The sequence below is a fragment of the Rattus norvegicus genome, chromosome 2 (genome assembly GCF_021556685.1).
Source record: "Rattus norvegicus strain SHRSP/BbbUtx chromosome 2, alternate assembly SHRSP_T2T, whole genome shotgun sequence".
Lineage (NCBI taxonomy): Eukaryota > Metazoa > Chordata > Mammalia > Rodentia > Muridae > Rattus > Rattus norvegicus.
In genome coordinates this window covers 171,210,840-171,232,993 of record NC_141535.1, presented here as the reverse complement: position 1 = coordinate 171,232,993, position 22,154 = coordinate 171,210,840, and the positions used below count along the sequence as shown (strand labels likewise).

The 22,154-nt window shown below is 41.5% G+C and overlaps 1 protein-coding gene across 3 annotated transcripts in view; it reads left to right on the top strand.

Moving 5' to 3' along the window:
- The window catches only part of Mnd1 (meiotic nuclear divisions 1), a 63,771-nt gene that overhangs the window by 32,247 nt on the left and 9,370 nt on the right, over positions 1-22,154 (top strand). For all 3 annotated transcript variants that reach the window (NM_001398663.1, XM_087619535.1, XM_087619532.1), the window contains 2 exons: positions 3,839-3,913; positions 18,189-18,303. In NM_001398663.1, the coding sequence (NP_001385592.1) occupies positions 3,839-3,913; positions 18,189-18,303 (190 nt within the window). The remainder of the gene's footprint in view (positions 1-3,838; positions 3,914-18,188; positions 18,304-22,154) is intronic.

Below are 22,154 nucleotides of genomic sequence, written 5' to 3'. Positions count from 1 at the left end.
AGGGAAGATGGGGCGACTAGATGGAACACAGAGAATTTTGACCAGTAAAGCTATTCTGTGTGAGCCTGGAGTGGTGGGTGTTCCCAAGACCCCCAGAGCGCACAACGGCATTGTTGGATCCTAACGTACCCTGACCTCAATGATTGTGATGTCAGCGTAGGCTCATAAATCATGGTAAGTGTACCATTCTGTATAAGATTTTGATAGCGAGGAGGCTGTGTATATGTAGGCTTAGGATGTGTGAGAACATCTTTATCTTGTGTTCAACTAAACCTAAACTGCTCTGAAAGACAAAGTTGTTTTTAAAATAAAGTAGGCCTGCTGGACCTGGTTGTGCATGGCTTTAAACCCAGCACCCAGGAGGCAGAGGTAGGCGCATCTCTGAGTTTTAGGCCAGCCTGGTCTAAATAGTAAGTTCCTGGCTTGTCAGGACTGCGTAGTGAGAACCTGTCTACTATGAATAAATAAAGAACACACACACATGTGTGTGTCTATTTACATTTATACACATTTGAAGTTTATTTGAACATAGTGGATTGTAAAGTGTTATGCAAAGGTCAGTCCAGTTTGCATTGTGAAATGTTACCTATGTTGATCTGTATCTGAGTGGAAAGCAACAGAGTAATGCATTAGTAAGAAGGTGTGCAGTGGGACTATTGTATTTTTCTCTGTGATTTTCATATTCTGGGACAGGGTCATCTCCAATGTGCTCATAGAAGAGTATCGTGTTACAGTCTCAAATGTAAAGATGAAAACTTTTTCCTAGGCATGGGTAGTTTTTACTGTTCTAGTTGATGCTGTTCATTCTAGGCTGACATACTAGGCTGTAAAAATGATTGTCATTAGCTTTAGTGAACTATGGGGATAGATTGAGTGTAATATATAGTTGATTCTGGTTTCACCGTATAAAAATATACTAGAATAGTTTGGTCTTTAAAGGAATCTTATGGTGAATACCTTTTGAAAATATAATATTTTTTAAGTTTTTTTGTAAGTGTGGACTTTCAGTTTCTAAATACAGGGAGATATGTATATATTTTCTAGTTCAAACTACAATGTATAACAGTAATTATCTTTTTCTTAGGAGCTAGGTTATATTTTCCTATATATTAGTATCTTATGTATTTCAGTTGGTTTTGCTACTCAGAGAAAACACAATGTTATTTAGATCAGTATTTCTCTATGGGTCTCTTGTGAGACCATAATCAGCAGGATCAGCCTCATCTAAGAAATTTATAAACACAGATTCAGGTGGCTGTGGCTCAGTGACAGAATGCTTACCTAGTGTGTAGAGTTGTGATCAGAGCCCCACTACTGTTCTGAACTCAGAGGTGGGACAGCAGCCTGCTAAAGAGCTCCTGGCTCACTGACCCATGTACAGAGGCTGAACATCTCAGTTCAGTCCCCTCAGGGCCCTGGCTTGATTTAACTCCACAGGGCCTATTGGGAAGTATAGCATATGGCTTCTTAAAGATCAAAACACGCAAAAACCAGAACAGAATCCTAAGACTGATGGCAAAGGCAGCCTGACAAGAGCTGCGGCTACCGTGGCTTGGGGTGAGTGCATGAAAACTTACGAGGACCAACAGAAGCATCTGGGATCCTATCATTTAGATTGCCAGATACGACCAAGATACTCAGCGTGACAACCCAGGAATGTAGTGCTCCATGTTTACTTCATGTTACTTCATGATATAAATGTTTAATATATGCATATATTAGCATGTTTTACATGATTATTAACTTTAAGGCTAGTGTGTCTGATTTATTTTATAAATAATTTCCATGTTTTTAAATATGTACACATATTATTTTAATTGAGAATTCCCCTGTTCCTGAATTGATGTATATACTTAAAGATTATTTCAGGTAGATCCTTCAAGATGTAGAATATTAACTTTTTAAACTTGATGGTTTAAAAACCTAAATTGGAATCTTCACTGAAGAACTGGATCTTGTTGCTAAATTTAATGCCTTGATGCCTGTTTGGCTTAGAAAGCTGCCGCGCGTGTTTTGTTCTAACTTAAGATCGTGTCCCTAGAAGAGGCACAACTGTCCGACTGACGGCTGACGACATCTGTTTGGCCTGTAGACTTGTGCTCTTTCCGAGCAGGAGCCTGAAGAAGCAGTCAAAGGAGGTTGATGGTGCTTCCTGTTTGCATTTTGAAAAGTAGAGGCGTCAACAGTAGAGCTCCCTACTTTCTAAAGATCCTGCTTCTGAATCTTAAGGAAAGAGTGGTAGTTAAATACTCCTCTCCCTCTATATAGCTAGATTTATATTGTGAGAAGTCAATTTCTTCTCCGCTAATAAATTAAATGAGTGCAGTCCTCAATTACTTTCCAGATGTCTGTGACTCTGGAGTGACAGAGGTCAAACGAGTGTGAAATTTCTTAGCTTCTGGTAAAGACGTGGTGGACACTGGGTGTGGGGATCTTTACTCACAGACTCAGGAGTGCTCTGAAATTTGTCAGTCTTTAATTGGTATGCTTATGGATTCTCTATACTCTGTCTGGATGACTTCCACACGGAATTTATCTGCTTTTTAAGCTGAATAAGATGAATACATTAGTTAATTAACCAATTAAACATGTCTAGACGTGGCAGCAGGTAACAGAGTCGTTGTCTTCTGTGAGTTTAGTGTGTGGAGTTTAGCTCCTCTTAGATCCGTTTGGGAACGAGTGAGATAGTGTAGACCTATTGAAGTGCACAGGTCTGCACAAAACCACCTATGGGAGTTTGCCGTGGCCTTAGTCAAAGTGAAACGAAGTTTAAACGGAGGCCTTTAAAGGAGAATTTTTTAAATTTTCAAATCCAATTTCTAAGTAAAGTAATTTGAGGGTAGAGCTGGAGAAGAGCTAGAGATTATATAAAAGTATGCTGTGGTCTTTAGTCCCAACACCTGGGGAAACAGACAGGCTATTTCTCTCTGAGCCCCAGGCTAGTGGGGGCTACATAGTGAGACCTTGTCTCAGAACAACAAAAATTTTTTTAATTGAAAGGTATTATTTTTTTTGGATGAAACTAAAACTAGAAAACTAAACTAGAAAACAGTTTTTGTGTAGGCTAATTTTATGTTAGATTGACACAGGCTAGTCATCTGAGAGGAAGGAACCCCCAATTAAGAAAATTCCACCGTAAGATCTACAGCAATTTTCAACCTGTGGATTTCAAATGACCTTTCACAGAGGTCACCTAAGACCATTGGAAAACACAGATATTTATATTAAAATTCAAAACAGTAGCAAAATTACAGTTATGAAGTAGCAGTGAAAATAATTTTATAGTTGGGGGTCACCATAACATGAAGAACTGTTCTAAAGGGTTGCAGCATTAGGAAGGTTGGGTACCACTGCTATAGGCCTTTTTTTAATTGATGGGGATAATTACTAATTAATCACTGATTAATTCATAGGTGGGGAAGGCCCAGCCCACTGTGGATGATGCTGTCCTCGGCGTTGGTAATGGGCTTTATGAGAAAGCAGGCTGAACGTACTCTTTCATGGCCTCTGCTCCTGCTCCGGGATTCTGCTCTGTTCTTGTCCTGCATTCCTTCAGCAATGGGCTTGGAGGTGGAAGCATGAGCCAGATAAACCCTTTCCTCCACAAATTCCCTTTGGGCATGATGTTTCCTCATAGCAATAGTAACCCTAACGAGGGCATCTTTCTTTAATTCTACTCTAATGATTCATAATTTTTTTCAAATTAGAAAAATGTTCAGTGTAGCCTTTAATATTTTTTCTAACACAGAGCTGAGCAACAGTTGTTTCATTTTGTCTTCTAAAGGCATCTTCCAGGTAGCGTCTCAGCAACTCATTTCATGTTTGATTCTCTCTCTAGCTATCAGAGGGAAGCCAGAAGCATGCAGACTTACAGAAGAGCATTGAGAAAGCTAGAGTTGGCCGGCAAGAGACGGTATGTTTGTGTTCTTTAAGTTACGTAATAATGTAAGTGTGTGCATGTGTGTCCATTAGTACAGAATAGAAACATAAATCCTGGAGCCAGGCTGCCTGAGTTTGAAAATCTCCTAAATTCTCTGTTCTTGGTCTTTATCTTTTTTTTTTTTTTTTCTTTTTTCCGGAGCTGGGGATCGAACCCAGGCTTGCGCTTCCTAGGCAAGCGCTCTACCACTGAGCTAAATCCCCAACCCCAAATTCTCTGTTCTTAATTTTCTCAGTTGTTACATAGGGAAAAATAAAGTACGTTTCATTAGGTTTTTGTGTGGATTAAGCTAGTTAATGTTTGCAGAGCTGAAAGGAATGTCTGCTACAGAGAAAGCCCTAGTAAATACTTGTGTGCATTTTTTTAAGGGTTGTAAAATCTTTTGGCACATAAATGGAAATTGATCAACATAATATTCTTGTGATGGCTGTTCTTGGTCATCCACTTGAGTACATCTGGAATTAACTAAAACCCAAGTGATTAGGTACACTTGTGAGGGATTTTTTTTTTAATCCTAAATTAAATCATTTGAAGTGGGAAGACCCATTTTTAAACCAGATCTTTTGAGGTGGGAAGATCCACTTTTAATTTGTACCACAGCGTCTGGTGGCAGCCTATGTAGAGGACATGGAAGAAGGCGGCTTGCGCTTGCCTGCTTGTCCTTACTCTAGGCAAGTTCATTCCTTCGCTGGCACGAGAGCCTGTTTCTTCAGGACTCTGGTGCATACTGAAGACCAGCTGCGACAACCAGCCTTGTGGACTGAACAGCTACTGGACGCTTGGACTTTCTGTTGATAGACAGCCATTATTCAACTAGATAGACCATAGTTTGTAAGCCACTCTAACAAATACGCCCGCCGTATCTGTCTCTATCCCTCTCCCATCGCTCCCTTCCTCCCTTCCTTCCTCTCTCTTTTCATATACATATGTATGTATACGTATAAGTGTGTGTGTGTTTATTCATTCTGTCAGTTGTTTCTCTAGAGAACCCTGACTAGTACAGGTTTGGTACCAGAAGGGATTCCAGGGCAACAGAAGTGTGAGGATGAGTTTGAAAGCATCTAGAGTAGGTTTTCAAATTACCAACACCCACAGTTACTGAGGCCTCTCAAAGACACTTAGATGGTATTGAAAGCCCATGCTGTGAACTATTTTATTATAGATAAATACATTCATTATTCACCAGCTGTGAGAGGCAACAGATTTGGTGATTCTGTAATATAAAATTTTTGACTGATTGTAGAAAAATAAGGAAAATTACGATTCTGGTTTATTGCTTAGAACATCTCTGGATAAATTGACAAAGGGAAAAATGTGCTCTGTGATAAAACTAAAAATCTTGCAGCATCTCAGAACACTGTGAAGGACAACAGTGCACTCAGTGATAAAATTGATCGGCCCCAGGTGACACAAACACTCTAAAGATTTCTAGATGCACCCTGGAAGAGAATCTTCTCTCCAGCATCTATAGATAAGCTCAAGTTTCAGAACGTCAAACTGAACCCTTCTTTATAAGACTAGTTGAATTATACAAAAAATTTAAGTCCCAGCCTCTAAGGATATTAAGTGAACTGATGAAGGAATGGGATCCCCTAACCTGTGTGGGAGGACCCTACTGAGATTAAGAACTTCCAACCCTCAGATTCTCATGGTTTGTCTCACCTGAGGAAGTAGCCACTCTCAGCAGAAGATGCACCGCCATTCACATCCCTTGAAATACTGCCTTTCCCACCACTGACTGAGATTAATCCTCATTGTCCAATAACCCAGCAGTGGTTTGCCCTTAAGAAGATGCTAGGTAAGATGATACTGATGCTCCCCATAGCCACAAATAGTTGCCTCCAGACCTGCAACCAGAGGAACGACTAAGCAGCTTCCTAGAGGGGAGGATAGTCCACGAGGAGGTGTGCCACACTGCTAAAAAGCTTAATGGTTTTGCTAGTTTATTCAAGCAGAAGTTTAGGGAATACATGTGGGAATGGGTTTTAATGAGGAACATAAAAGTGAATCAGGCTGAGCTTATTGATATAGGCCATCTGAGTAGAGGAGATTCTCTGTTTAATAGGGAAGCTTGCTTAGTTTTAAACAGTGTTAAAGGTTTGTTTGAATGGTTGGCTGAAGTGTATGTCGAAAGATGGCCTACTGAAAAGGAGTTGAATATGCCTAATATCCCTTGACTTAGTGTTGATGAAGGGATTTTAGGGCTCAGAGAAATTGCAATGCTAGATAGACACACAGTGTAAAATGTAATCCTCCCAAAGATTAAAACAGAGACTGAAGGAACACCCATTCAGAGCCTGCCCCACATGTGGCCCATACATATACAGCCACCCAATTAGACAAGATGGATGAAGCAAAGAAGTGCAGACCGACAGGAGCCGGATGTAGATCGCTCCTGAGAGACACAGCCAGAATACAGCAAATATAGAGGCGAATGCCAGCAGCAAACCACTGAACTGAGAATAGGTCCCCTATTGAAGGAATCAGAGAAAGAACTGGAAGAGCTTGAAGGGGCTCGAGACCCCAAAAGTACAACAATGCCAAGCAACCAGAGCTTCCAGGGACTAAGCCACTACCTAAAGACTATCCATGGACTGACCCTGGACTCTGACCTCATAGGTAGCAATGAATATCCTAGTAAGAGCACCAGTGGAAGGGGAAGCCCTGGGTCCTGCTAAGACTGAACCCCCAGTGAACTAGACTATGGGGGGAGGGCGGCAATGGGGGGAGGGTTGGGAGGGGAACACCCATAAGGAAGGGGAGGGGGGAGGGGGATGTTTGCCCGGAAACCAGGAAAGGGAATAACACTTGAAATGTATATAAGAAATACTCAAGTTAATAAAAAAAAAAAAATGTAATCCTCCACTATGGAAGGCCGAGAAGACATACCCTTCTCTAATCATATAAGACAAAATGGTGGGAGGGGCACCAGCACATTTGAAGAGCTTTGCTGTTGCCCTTTTCCTGTGGCAGACTTTAGGGTTCACTGCTGCTCTGTTGGATGAATTAAACACAAAGGGTTCATTGGGCCTGGAAGTAGCACTGGCCAGGGTGGCAGCACTGACCGGCCAAAGGCAAGGTGAGCATGGTTACTGTAACAGGCAGCGTAGACAGAGAGATGTCCATCATAGTCTCACTCATAATGGTCAGCTCAGGCAGTGATTTTCACGGTGGCATGACTTAAATGAACCTTTGTTACTGGGTCAGGCGTGAAACAGATAAAAGCATACTACATTTTTATTTGAACTATATAAGCAGAAAAAACAAAAAAAACAAAAACAAAAACCAAAAAAAAAAACCAAAACAAAACCGAAAACAAATAAAAGAAAGGCTACATTGGGGCTAGAGAGATGGCTCAGCGGTTAAGAGCACTGGCTGCTCTTCCAGAGGTCATGAGTTCAATTCCCAGCAACCACATGGTGGCTCACAACCATCTGTAAAGAGATCCGATGCCCTCTTCTGGTGTGTCTGAAGACAGCTACAGTGTACTTATATATAATAAATGAATAAATCTAAAAAAAAAAAAAAAAAAAAGAAAGGCTACATTGGATCGTGGCAGAAAGAAATCTCAGCCTGTGTATCAGTTTCCAGACTTGAGTACTTTTTGAACCCAGGAACCCTTAAATGAAGGGATGGCCAGGTTCCTCTGGAGAAAGATCTTGATAAAATACCTGAGTTTTGCTGTTAGCCTTTCTTTATGTGGCCTTCTATAAGGGTAGCTGTACACTGGAGAAAGGAAACAATCAGACTTCCCAGGGTCTGTTAGATACTGGTCCTGAATTAACTCTGATTAGGGTGGTGGGGAACACAACAAGTATTGTGGCCCTTTGGTTAAAGTAGGGGCTTATGGAGGTCAGATGATAAATGGAGTTTTGACTGAAGTCCAACTCACAGGAGGTTCTCGAACTCATCCTGTGGTTATTTCCCCAGTTCTGGAATGTATAAGTTGGCAGAATTCCCACACTGGTTCCCTGACCTGTGGCTGTTATGGTTGAAAGGACCAAATGGAACCCTTTAAAGTTGCTTCTGTCAAGAAAAATAGTGAGCAAAGACATCCCAGGAGCAATTGCAGAAGTTAGTGCCACCATCAAAAACTTGAAAGATTTGGGGGTTCTGGTTCCCATCACAGCCTCCTCAGCTCCTCTCTGGCCAGTGGAGAAGACAGATGTATCATGGAGAATGACTGTTGACTTCTGAAACTCAAGTCATGACTCCAGTTGTAGCTGCTGTAGCAGATGTGTTATTCTCCTGAACAAATTAACGCCTCTTTTACCTGGTATACATTTATTAATCTGGCAAATGCCTTGGTACCTGTTCATAAGGACTACCAGAAGCAACTTGCTTTCAGTTGGCGAGGCCAGTAGTATACATTTACAGTTTTACTTCAAATATATACAAACTCTCCAGTCCTGTGTCATAACTTACCAGAGATCTTTATCATCTGTCTCCTCCATAAAATATCACATTGGTGCACTGTGTTGGTGACATTATGATGATTTGGCCAAATAAGCATGAGGTAGCAACCATTTGAATTCATAGTAATACATGTACACATCAGAGGTTGGGAGACAAATCCAATCAAAATTCAAGGGCCTTCTAAATAAGTGCATTTTTTAGGAATGGTGCATAGCATGATATGCCATTACCAAGTAAGAAGCACACCATTAGTAGGCCTATTTGGATTCTGGAGACAGCACATTCTTCACTCGGGTATGTTGCTCCGGTCCATATTCCGAATGACTCTGAAAGCTGCTAGCTTTGTGTGGGGCCTGGAACAGGAGAAGGCTCTAATAGGCACAGGCTGCTCTGCCACCTGACCGCATGATCCAGCTGACCAGTACTGGAGGTGTCTGGCAAATAGGAATGTGTAGATCCTGCTACCCTGCTATAAGCGCTAGACAGACCACGCTGCTAGCCCCACCCAGGTTCCCTTGGATCTGCAGATAAAACACACACATCCATCAACTTATTCTTATATGGTTTTTGCTCAGTGGCTGGGCTCTTCTAAGCCTCTCTTGGTTAGCACTGCCCTTCTCTTTACTCCCAGCTCAACACCTCTAACTCTGCCCTCAGCTCAGTTACCTTTAGTCCTAGCTCAGCACCCTAAGTCTTCCCCTCAGCTTAGCTGTTTCTAATCTACCGCCTGCTACCCCAGGCTCAGTTGGGGAAGCAGCCAATGTCCACTCTGCCCGAGATCTCACAGGGCTGGTGGCACTTTCTCCCTCCAAAGCATGGCAAATCTTTTTCTCCTCTCCTGCATCTGCCAGCCTAGCTGGGGAGGGGGTGGAGATGGAGCTGGAAGTCCCGCCTCTTAACCCCAGCCATTGACTGCTAGCATCTTTATTGATGATTAAGAACCAATTGGGGAACAGGACTTTCATTCCTGATCAGAGCATCAGAATCGTCCCCCATGGGGATGCTGTTTAGAGCCTCTGGCAGGCCCTTTATAGGCAAGGCACGGAAGAGACCTTTGGGAATTTGGAGCAATTTCATTATCTACAAACCATTCTCTGTTTGAGAGACAGTTCTTGGCCTGCTATTGGGCCTTAGTGGAAATTGAATGTTTGACAGTAGACTATCAAGTCACCATGAGACCTCAGTTGCCCATCATGAGCTGGGTGCTATGTGACCCACCAAGCCGTAGAGTAGGATGTACATAGCAGCTGTCTGTTATCAAACGGAACTGGCATATATGTGATCAGGCCCAACCAGGTTCTGAAGGCACAAACAAGTTACATGAAGTTGCCTAGATTCCTATGGTTTCTGCTCCTGTTATAATGCAGTCTTCTGCTAGGCATGCACCTATAGCCTCATGGGATGTGCCCTATAACTGAGGAAGAGAAGATGAGGGTCTCATTCTTTATGCTATGCAGGCATCACTCAGAAATGGACAACTGCAGCATTACAACCTCCTTCTGGGACAACCCTGAAAGACACTAACTAGTAAAGGGAAGTCTTCATCATGGGCAGAACTCCAGGCAGTGCACATGGTCATACATTTTGTTTAGAAGGAGAAATGGCCACATTTGTGATTGTTCACTGATTTATGGGCTGCAGCCAATGGATTAGCTGGGTGGTCAGGAACTTGGAAAGACCATAATTGGCAATTGGTGAAAAAGACATCTGGAAAATAAGTATATGGACATATTTCTTCAAATATGTGAAGGATGTGAAGATACTTGTATACCATTTAAAAGCTCATCAAAAGGTGACTTCAGCAGAGGAAGCTTTCAATAAGCAAGTAGATAGGGTGACTTGTTCTACAGATAAGTCTCTTTCCCTGTCCATCCCAATCATTGCCAAATGGAGCCATGAGCAGTGTGCCCATGGTGGCAGAGATGAGGATTATGCTTGGACTAGACACTATGGACTTCCACTCACCAGAGCTGACGGGTAGAGCTACTGCTGACTGCCAGATCTGCCAACATAGAGACCAACACTGAGCCATAAATAGTGTCCTTTCTCTGGAATGGACAACACTTTGTCCTTAATAGAGTAGATACTTACTCTAGTTATGGATTTGCCTTTCCCCCATATAGCGCTTATGAAAGGAATAACTATTATTTACAGCCTAAGAAAGGAATTAGGAGGGTACTAGGAGGGTAACTGACCAAGTTTACCAGGGAAAATTGGATTGCTTCTTCACAATGGAGGTAAGAGAGATTAGGTCTGGAGTGTAGGAGATTCTTTTGCGTGTCTCTTGGTGTTATTGTGTCTAGTAATTAGAATCATAGGAAGCTACAACAACCTAATCCACGCAGGATGACAAAAGGTACATACCCTTCAGGAGTAAAGGTATGGGTCACTCTTCCAAGAAAAGAGCCAAGACCTGCTGAAGTGCCTGCTGAGGGTGGAGGACAGGGAGTTATAAACACCAGCTAAGGCCGTGTGACCACTTGCAGAAGTGAGGACTATAATTGACATGAATATTTCTCTCATATTTTGTTAAGACTGTGTTTGTACAGATATTTGTGGTTTGTTTTCCTCCACTTTTTTGTCATGTAATCTAAGCTCAATTAAGAGAATATCATTGGTTATCATATTTAAGTCTGAGATACTGAAAGAATGTCCTGTAATGGGTGCCCTGTAATAGGAACATCGCCACCTATTCTGAGTTTGTAATAAGCTTGCAGTTGTATAAGGTGTGGTTATATTATGTTAGGCATAGTCATGACCTGATTAAATATATAATGCACTTGCATTGTATGCATATATTGTATGTGGGGGAGTTTTATCATGTTATACGTAATTATGACCTGGTTATTATTTTCATTTGGAAATTAAGCATGACTTAAGGAGATATGATTATGTGTGTTAACCTGACAGGAGGTGAACTTGTAATTGTTGTTTTGTCAACTTGACTTTATCTGGTATCTAAAATCTAAAGAACTGTGTGCATTATCACTGTGTGAGGGTCAATATGTGATTTAAGCTGTAATAGAGTTTCTTGGGTACCCGTATTTTCTGCATAGATGTTAAGAATTGCAATATCCTCTTTGTGGATTTTTCCTTTGAGTACATGGTGTCTTTCTCTATCTCTTCTGAGTAGTTTTGGTCACATAGTAAAGTGGCTGTACTGGCTTGCTTCTTAGATCCATTTTCTTGGGATATCTTTTTCCACTATTATTCTCTGAGGTTAATTCCATTCTTGATGTTAATGTGTTTCTTGGATGCAGCTGAAGGATGACGCCTGTTATGAATGAATCCATCCTGTTAAACTGTGCCTTGTTATTGGGAGATTGAGACCATGGATGATGGTAGTTACTGATGATGAGCAGTGTGGTTGAGGGGTGTTTGTTTTTGATTGATGGTCTGATATTTTTTATTTCTTGTGTTGTCTTGGGTGTTGTTAGCTTTTTCAGGTTGAAGTTTTTCCTCTAGTGCAGTGGTTCTCAACCTTCGGGAGTCAATGACCCTTTCATGGGGGTTGTCTAAGACCATCAGAAAACACATATATTTACATTATGAGTGATAACAATAGCAAACTTACAATGATAAAGTGGCAAAGAAAATAATGTTATGGTTGGGACTCACCATAGCATAAGGATAGCAGCACTAGGAAGGCTGAGAACCACTGCCTTCTCTAGGGCTGGGTTTGTGGGTAGATAGTTCTTAAATTTGGTTTTATTACAAAATCTTTTTCTCCATTTATTGTGATAAAAAGTTTTGCTGTGTATAGTAGTTTGGGGCAGTATATTAGAGTCTCCTAGAGTCTCTCTAGGCCATTCTAGTATTTAGAGTCTCCTATTGATAAATGAGGTATTATTCTAGTAGGTCTGCCTTTAAATATTACTTTTTCCCTTGCAGCTTTTAATAATCTTTCTTTGTTCTGTTTAATATTTTATTATTATATGAGTTAGGAGTTTCTTTTCTAGTCTAGAGTCTAGAGTTTTGAATGCTTCTTATTCTTTGATAGATATTACCTTCTTTAGGTTGGGAATTTTTCTTCTATGATTTTGTTGAAGATATTTGCTATGCCTTTGGTTTGGGTCTCTTCCTTTTCCTCTATTCTATTATTCATAGAATTGTCCTTTTTGTAGTATCCCTGATTTCCTGGATGCTCTGTGCCTGGGTATTTTTAAATGTAACATTTTCTTTAACTAAGGCATTCATTCCTTCCATTTTGTCCTCAATGATTGAGATCCTCTCTTCCATCTCTTGTATTCTATTGGTGAGGCTTGCCACTGAGTTTCTTGTTTTACGTTTTTACATTTTTCATTTTTAGCTTTCCCTTATTTTGGGTTTTCTTTACGGATTCTATTTCCATCTATAGTTCTTGAACAATTTTCATTTCATTCCACTGTTTGTGTTTTCATGGATGTCTTTAATGGGTTATTCATTTCCCCTTTAAGGCCCTCTAACATATTCTTAAAGTCTATTGTCAAGTCCTTGTCTCATGCTTCAGCTTCACTGTATTTCTCAGGGCAGTGTGGTAGGATTGCTGGGCTCTAGTGGAGACATGCTATCCTGGCTGTTAATAGTTGTGTTTTTATGCAGGTGTCGTGTCATCTGGGATTTGGAAGATTGTAATTTTAGGTGCTGATGTCTGGTCTTGTCTTTGTTGAGTGGATGTTTTGTTACTTGGTTTCTGTTGCCCTCTCTGGTTCTTAGGAGAATATGATGGCTATGGGTTGCCTAGGAGGGAATACTTCTGAGATCCTGACAGGTATTACTACTGGGGGTTCCAGTTAGAATGTGCTTGTAGGGGAAGCTGATTTTTGGGGTGGAGCTAGACTAGAAGTGGGGAGGTGCAGATAGGGGTCTACAGAGGGAAGAATGCAGAGTGCGCCTCTGAGATGTGCTTACCCCAACCCCTGACCCCAAACATGTACAGGGAAGGAGCAGAGGCCAAAGCTGGTAGTTTATTGGGTTCCCAGAGAATATATACTAGATTGGAGGCTTGGACTAAAGGATCTATGGGGTCTGCTAGAAATGGGGGCAGGGAGGAAGAGGAGGCTGCAGCAGGTGCCCTCTACAGAGGTGAGCAAGAGACTGGGCTATTGGATTTAAAGGAGAAGAGACAAAGTGAAGACCTGAAGATTACTTACATGTTTTCCTGGCAGACATACAGGCAGGTTCCCAGGAAGTGCCAACTGAAGAAGGCTGAGGCAAAGGGATGTGGATGGGGTGGGCACAGGGGTAGTGGAGGCTGAAGGAGCGCTGCTTGATCTGATGGATAGGGGTGCAGAGGCAGGGTCTATTTTCTTTCTCTCATTGATACTAGAATTGGAAGCCAGAGCTTTGTGCATGTGCTCTACTCTACCACTATCCCAACCTTTTCACTGGTAAAAGTGTAATATGTGCTTTAATGTGCTACTATAGATTTTGTATGTTAGGATCAGGCTACTTTCTGGCTTGCTCTTTATTTTAACAATGGAGTTATAAAAATGTTTTAAGTCAGGTGTGGTGGTTCATGCCCATAATCCCAGCATTTAAAAGGCTGAGGCTGGACTACATAATGCGTTCCAGGCCAGCCTGGACTATGGAGTGAAACCTGGCTCAACACTAACATACCAGTGATAGGGAATGTGGCTAAGTTGGGGTAGTGCTTGCCTGGGAGCCCAGTTCACAGGAGGTCCAAAGTTCAAGGTCATCCTCAGCTACCTAGTAAGTTCAAGGCCAGCCTGGCATAAGGATACTTTAGTTTAAAACAACAATAGCAGAAAGAATCAAAGGGAAGGAAGGGAAGGAAGACAAAGAACTGAACAGACTACTAAACACTCCACCTTGGCCTCTGTTCCTGTTCAGCAGTCACAGATAGGAATTGGAGGACATTAATTTCTGTAAACTGTTAAAGGGAAGGTCACCTTTTGGCATCACCCAATCCTGCTAATTCTGCAGTTGGTAGTGGTTGCTGCTTCTTTGTTCCAGAAACTGATAGGAGCACCTACAATGAATAGTGGCATAGGCATGTCTGGAAGTTGTCAGCCAGGCTACTGAGTGTGAGTCAGTTCAGTAGCTAGTGGAGCTGGGGGTGGGGACAAGCCCACTGCCAAGCCACAGTGGATCTGTCAGCAAGCCGAAGGGTATAGTAATTCCTAAGAAGTCTTACTACAGGAATTTTCAGAAGTACTCCGTTGAGGTTGTGTCTTTTACTTTCTATTGTAATGCTAAGTGTGGGCCCCAAAGACCTGGAGTCTGCTTGTAGCCCCTGTGACCCTGCCCCATGTTATTTCTGATTGGTGAACAACCAAAAGCTGGGTAGAAACCCAGCCTCCATGTTATCAGAATCTACTTTCCTATCGGTAGCCCCGAATTATTACTACTTATATTATTATTATTATTATTATTATTATTATTATTATTATTATTTCATCTGGGCTGCTCTTAATTCCATTTGGCTAGCCCAGAGGGCCACATATTTATGGCTCACCTAACCCATGGTGGTTTCTCCTTCTCTCTCCTGCACCTTCACCTTCCTTCTCTTCCTCCTCTGACCCCAAGCCCAGGAAACTGAAACCCCACCTATGTCTCTTCTGCCCAGCTATTGGCTGTTGGCATGTCTTAGGGGCTCACACATAGCATTACAATAGACAATAAAAGACAAACCCTCAACAATTCCTGCTTTTAGTCCAATAAAGGACTCTTTTTCTCAGATATAAATTGAATACAATTATAATAAGTATACAAATTATAAGGTATGATATATACTTATAATATCTGGTCCATCATATTTGATAATCTAGATAAAGTGTTTTATCATCTAACTTAAAGAGTTTACAATTCTGTACCTCAGTGATGTTTGATTTTAACTTGTATTACTATCTGAAAGCCATCCTTTTAAATCTAGAACACCTTCTTTAATGCTAAACAGCTAAGTTCAGTTATCAGACTATAACTAGTCTTCAACCCCATCAGAGATTTAAGAAGGAATATATATTTGACTATGCAGGAACATAGCTTCCAAAATTTAAACAATTGGCAGCGACAGCTGACTGCCTGATCAGTCCCCAGTATTTCCTACAATGATGGAGTATCCATCTTCAGCCTTCTGGCCCAGCACATCTGACAGACCTTAAGTGAAGCAGGAATTATGAAGGACTAGCTTACCCTGTCTGGCAGAGCTTAGCAGTCAACTATCCTGTATCTGTTTGTCCTTTTCGAATAGCATTCTGTCTGTAATTGAAATTGGGGCATTTTTTTTGTACAGTGGCTAGCTTGTCACAAATGAAACACCACCACATGGAGGCATTGGTGTGTAACATCTTTGAAGTAGAATGGGATACTGTCAGAAGCAGATCTGTCTCGTAATCAAAAGATTTTTTAATAATGAAATGATTTTAAATGCCACATTCTGTGGATCTATGATACTTTTGAAGACCATCTATCCATATATAGCATAACTGAATTGGGTTTTTTCTTTCTTTTTTTTTTTTTCTTTTTTTTCAGAGCTGAGGACTGAACCCAGGGCCTTGTGCTTGCTAGGCAAGCGCTCTACCACTGAGCTAAATCCCCAACCCCCCATAACTGAATTGTTAAACATTGATTATTTTTAGCTATTTACTATATGAATAACCTTAAAAACATTTATTGTAAGTCACTACATTAGAATCTAATATGATTATGAAGGTGCAAGAGGGAGAAGGAGAAGCCACCATGGATTAGGTGAACCAGAAAAACGTGGCCCTGTCAGCTAGCCAAGGAGTCAAAAGCAGCCCAGATGAAACATAGCAATAGTAGTAATAATTCAGGGTTATCAATAGGAAAGTAGATTCTGGTAACATGGAGGCTGGATATCTGCCCAGTTTTTGTGCTGCTTCAGGATTATTAAAAATATAAAGGCTGTGTGTGCTTTTTATCTCGGAGCTCAATAGCGAAAAGTGGAGCTGAGTGTAAATAGTTTCTATAATAGTACGCGCCCCCTGTCTGTTAGGGATCAGTTATGGTAATGATGCTGAAGAAGTAGCTAACCCCAGGTACATTGTCAGGTACTTTCTAAGACATTTCGTTTGCCAGCAGTGTATGCGGTGACTGCCATGCATATCTCTAGAACTAGAAGCACGAGGGCATCACACGCCTTGGCAGCAGTTTCTGTGCTGGTGCTGTCCAAGCCTCTTCACATTCAAGTGCCGCAGAGTCGTCACTGCACTTTGTGGAGGTTCTCCCTCTGCTCCTCTTCACTAGCCTTTCCTTTTCCCTGTCTTTTGTCGATGCTTGGATAATCTGGGCTTAGATAGCAAGGAAAGACCATACAGTTACATCCCACTTAGCCTTATATTTCTCTGAGCTGTGTCAGTGTGGCATTTATGGATTGTATTCACCCATTTATATTTAAGTCAGAGCTACCATAATGACACACATGTGTCTAATGACCCTGTACTGGAGTGTGCAGAGCTAGGATGTTCCCATCATGCACTGCTCTGGGCTGGGCTACTCTAGAGCATGTGACCGTCTAGACAGCAAGACCAACAGCAAAGCCAAACTGGAGGACAAGTAGAAAGTGCAGGGTGGTAGGCAGGGAGCCAGACTCAGGCCAGCTCCAGTCAGGCCACTTGCACTTTGATTTCGGCCTTGAATTTATCTGAGACTCGGCACCAGCATTTGATTTTGTGTGGATTTATTTTTCACATCTCACAAATGTTCGTCACACAATTGTAGCACGGTGGCATCTCTGAGTTGATAAAGACTTTGTCTAAAATGTCATAGGGCGCCTGCCTGTTGGCTCATGCTATTTAAAAGCCTTATTTTGTTCACCTTGAAAGAAAAATGGCAGGAGGCCATTTCTGATTCCTTTAAATATTTATAAAGGTTAATCACTTAAAATTGAAAAAGCTCTAGAATTTTTTTCAAATACTCTTTAAAGGATAATTGCTGAATGATTGATGTTGCCAGAAACTGTGACTTATATGTGTAAGTACAAGTCATGAAAGCACCCAAACAGAAGTGTGAGCTTTCCCCTGACTGACTTACGGGAGCGTCATCATCCTTCGAGTTCATCCATGTTAAACATCTCTGCTCACCTGCTTACACTTACTGCATTCGACATACTTGTTTTTATTTAATTACTCTGTATCTATGAAAGCACTTGAGATTTCAGAGAATCAGGCTTATTACACTGTACATATGTGTGAGTACAATCCTACCTCAGGTTCCACAGTGGGATTGGCTCCTAGACCTTGTGAGATATGAAAATCCAGATGTCCAAGTCCCTTATTTAAAATAATCTGGGCCAGTGAGTACTTACCAGGTAAAGGCGCTTGCTGCCTAGGGAGACAGCCTGAGAGACATCCTGACCCTCAGGATGGAAGGAGAGATCTGGCTCTTGCAAATTGTTCTCCGACATCCACACAAATAATGCATACATTAAAGCGTCAATTATATGTATCTCTGTATAATACATGTATGTAAAATGCATATTTAGGTATAAATGTAATATTTGTCTATTATGAATACTTGCATATAGTTTTTATAATCATACCTTTTAAATAATGTCTAATTACTTATAATTCCTACTACAACAGAAATGCCCTGTAAACGTTTGTTATGCTGTCTCATTCAGAGGGTGAACTTTGTACGTGTTTAGTACATTGAGAGGAACTTCTGTACATGTTTAGTTCAGGTGGGGTTTTTTTGTTTTGTTTAAGTAGTTTTGATCTGTGGATAATTGAATATTCAGATGCAGAACCCATGGACACTGAGAACTGAATATATAACTGTAGCATGTCAAAAACATGTATTTTGAAATTTATTACTTTATATACATAAGCTTTTATTTGGCCTAACTATACATGAAATCCTTTATATCTAGGAAGAACGGGCCATGCTTGCAAAAGAACTTTCTTCATTTCAAGACCAAAGGAAAAAACTTAAGGCAGAAGTGGAAAAATACAGAGAATGCGACCCGCAGGTTGTGGAAGAAATACGTAAGTTTACGTCATAACTTGAGCATCTTTAATTTGGTAACAGGGGACTTTGCACCTCTAGGTGCCTGGAATCTCCTCTTCTCTTATGTGAGAAGACAGGCTCCCTCCTAACCCCGCTTCAGGGCTGCGTGCTCAGCTGTCTGTGGTCGTAACAGAAAGACACTGCCTTACTCGGGTTTTCTAAAGAGACTCAGTCCAGCCTTGAGTGCTCACAGCTTTGCCACCAAAAGCATTTTAGAAGGAAGGAAGGTAAGCGGGTAAGGACAGGACAGGCATCAGACAGTCAGCAAACTGAGAGGTCAGAGAAGGAGCAGTGTGCTCTCAGGCACCTCCAGCCTATTGAGGAAATACAGACTATCCTTCTAAGAAAAGGATGTATATAAATACAAGAGCTTGCCAGGTTGTAGGGTTGCCTTATGAATATACCAGTGACTTTCTTCCTGAGTGGAGGTCAGAGGACAACGTATAGCAGTTGGTTCTCTCTTTTCACCATGTGGATCCCAGAGCCTGACTCAGGTCATTAAGCTTGGTAGCAAGCACCTTTGACCCACTGAACCATCTTACCTGCCTTTCTTCAATAGAACCCTCAAAGCTCAGTATTATTTATATATTTATATATTTATATTTATATATTATATATATTTTATATATATTTATAAAAATATAAAATTAGAACACTTACAGAATTTTAAGAAACAAAAATATAATATTTACATTTAGAAAATATATATAACTTTCCCCATATTTTTCTATTTAGCTTATTTTTGTTTAGACAAAGTTTACCAAGTGTATCTTTTTAAAACTCAGACATAGTAGATGACTGAGACTTTGAGAAAACTGGGACTACTTGGTACATTGGAAGTAGCCTGAGAAGAGTTGGATTATAATTAAGGTGGCCAAGCTCGAATATGCGTGTGTGCGTGCGTGATGTCTTTTGAGGACAAGTTCTCTGTATGTAGCCAAAGCTGGCTTCAAGCTAGCAATTCCCTTGCCTCAGGCTCCAGGACGCTGGAATTACAGCACAGCCAGGGCCACCTGCCCAAGGAAGCACTATCTATGACTATACAGTGGAGACCACAGGACTTCTTAGACTATGGCTAAGAAGTAAAGAGCATAAACAAAAAGAAACAAGCCAGCTAAGCAAGCAAGTGCTGCCCTAAAGGAACAGCAGCAAGGGCCACTTGACACTGCAGGCAAAAAGGAGCACTCCAGTCATAGGGTCTGAGGACCAGATTTGCTTCCTAGGAAACATGAGAATTTGAATCAGTCACAGAGGGATTAGGGTGAGTCAGGGCAGGTGAGTTCAGGAACTGCTGGAAGAGACAGCCATGCTGATCTCAAGCAAGTCACCTGAGGGCACTGAGTCTGGGGAAGACACGGGTCTGTGAAGCTCTTCAGGACCTTAGGCACACCGCACAGCTGCATCTCGAGCAGGTGACCTTTCCTTTTTGAGAGTGGAAGGTTAGCAGCCCTGGCTTCTGGGTAGCCACCCTTTTGGTCTCCTGCTGCTGTGAGCATCTGTGTTCCCTGAGGGTCCTCTGATGTTACAACTTTCCGTTGAAATAGCTAATTTTGTAGTGCCTGGTTTAGCTAAGCACTTTATTTTCTGGATGTCGATAGTGAATCTGTGAACAGATCTGTCTCCCAGACACTAAATTTGCTGAAAACGGCTGTCTCAAAGAGTTCTACTTCCATTTCTGTGAAAATCTTTGTCTCTAAGAAGGCAGAGGCAGGTGGATCTCTGAATTCAAGGCCAGTCTAGTCTACAGAGATAGTGCCAGGATAGCCAGGGCTACACATATAAACCCTGCCTGGAAAAAACCAAAAACCAAAAACCAAAAACCAAACCAAAACAAAAAAACCACTGCACAGCAGCTGGCTGTCACTGTTGCCCTGGGAGCAGCACTTCTTTTCTTCACGTCCCATTCCTCTCTCTGGTTAGGAGTTGTAGGTGTTAGTGTTCACCCTCCTTGTGAAGATTTAGTATTTGTCACTTTGTGATTTTCATGGTACTGTACCAGGTGTTTCCTTGGGCAGGTGACCCTGGCCACTATCACTTCTAAACATCACTTACTCACCATGACACTCAAGATTGAAAGCAGCCACCTACTGCCAGCTAACTTGGCATGTCCCAAAACAAGCTCAGGAGTACTTACAAAGATCTAAAATCACCTAGCAAATATGGTTGCTTAGAATGCAGGCTATCTCCAGTTATGCAGACTAGGAAAGTGTGGTGCAGACTGGACGGAATAGGGTGTCAGTCAGAACAGAGTAATGAACGGGAGGTAGAACCCACAGGGCAGAACATTACAGTGGTCACATTTCTTGACAGGAGAACTATCTCTGACATGACAGTTACACTGGATTGGATTAATAGCTGATTGCCTTTTGCCAAGGAAGAGATTAGTGTATTTGAAGACAGCAGAGAGAAAAGTTAGATATTAAACTGGTGACACAAGTTAGATACTAAAAAGTTAGATACTAAACTGAGCACAGCTTAGCTTCACGTGTGTGTAACTGGATGCAGAAAGGAGCACAGTGCTTGCCGGACCAGGAAAGTATCTATAAAAATAAGCAGTTGTTTTAAATGTTTCTGAAGCAGACTGTACCCTGGCCATCGCCCAGCCTCCTACGCCATGCAGTGTATGCAGTAAACCATCCATGCATTTATTCAGTGGAAACTGCAGTTTCCACAGATGTAAGAAACAGAGTTGTTAGCAGCAGATGTCAGGACTCTCCTCATCATTCAACTTGAATAACTTTACTTGATGCTAACTTCTAACCCCAAATATTAATGTGCTTTTTTATAATGAAGATTTTTGTAGGATTTCAGCTATCAAGTTAGTCAGAAAGAATTGGATTAAAGGATTATTAGAAATTGATTTTAATAGGATTTAGCTCTTACCAGCCAGCACAGCTCACACACCCACATTACAACAATCAGGCTTATCCAAACTGTTCTCCACGCATGTGGGACGGGCTTTCCTGGTGATAGTTCATGTAGACGTGGCTAGTGCTAATTTCTTTCCAAACAATGCCTGCCGGAAGTATTTGAAGTTCATCCTTCCAGTGGAATAATTGATATCATTTACAAGTTTAATTGTGAGTAACCAGGAAATCGAGAAGTTAGAGCAACAGTTTTATTTTCAAAAGATAATACCGGGGTTGGAGATTTAGCTCAGTGGTAGAGCCCTTACCTAGGAAGCGCAAGGCCCTGGGTTCGGTCCCCAGCTCCGGAAAAAAAAGAACCAAAAAAAAAAAAAAAGATAATCTCATTTTAGCCACCTTAGTCATTATTTGAATAAGACTAAGTAAAACTAGATTTCCACAAAAATACTTGAAAGTACGCCAGATGTGGTGGCTTACGTGCCTACAGTCCCAGCTGTCTGGGAGGCTGAGGCATAAAGATCAGAAGTTCGAGGCCAACCTGGGCAACTTAGTGCTGCTTTGTTTCCTGAGCTCTGGATATGTGCTGCCTCCCCCTAGCTGCCATGGTGTAAGTGTGTGTGCCACCGCTGCCTGGCTGCCATGATATATTTTTAAATGCTCAGTTTTGTATTAAATAGTATAGGGCATGCAAAGAAAGAAGAGAATATACCTCACAAGCTACAAGATAGAGGCTGCTCTGAGGAAGCAGTGTTAAGCTCAGCAGACAAGTTTAGCGAGCTGTTCTAAACACATTCACCAAAGAAGACCTGTCTATAAAGATTAAGGAGGGCCTACGTAGAGCACATGGTACTAGTAAAGAAGTAGAGACCGTACTGCAAGCTTGACCAAGTAGAAATTCTGGAATTTAGAACTGCAATAACTGAGATGAGGTCAGACTGCATACAATGTGGTTTGAGCCAACT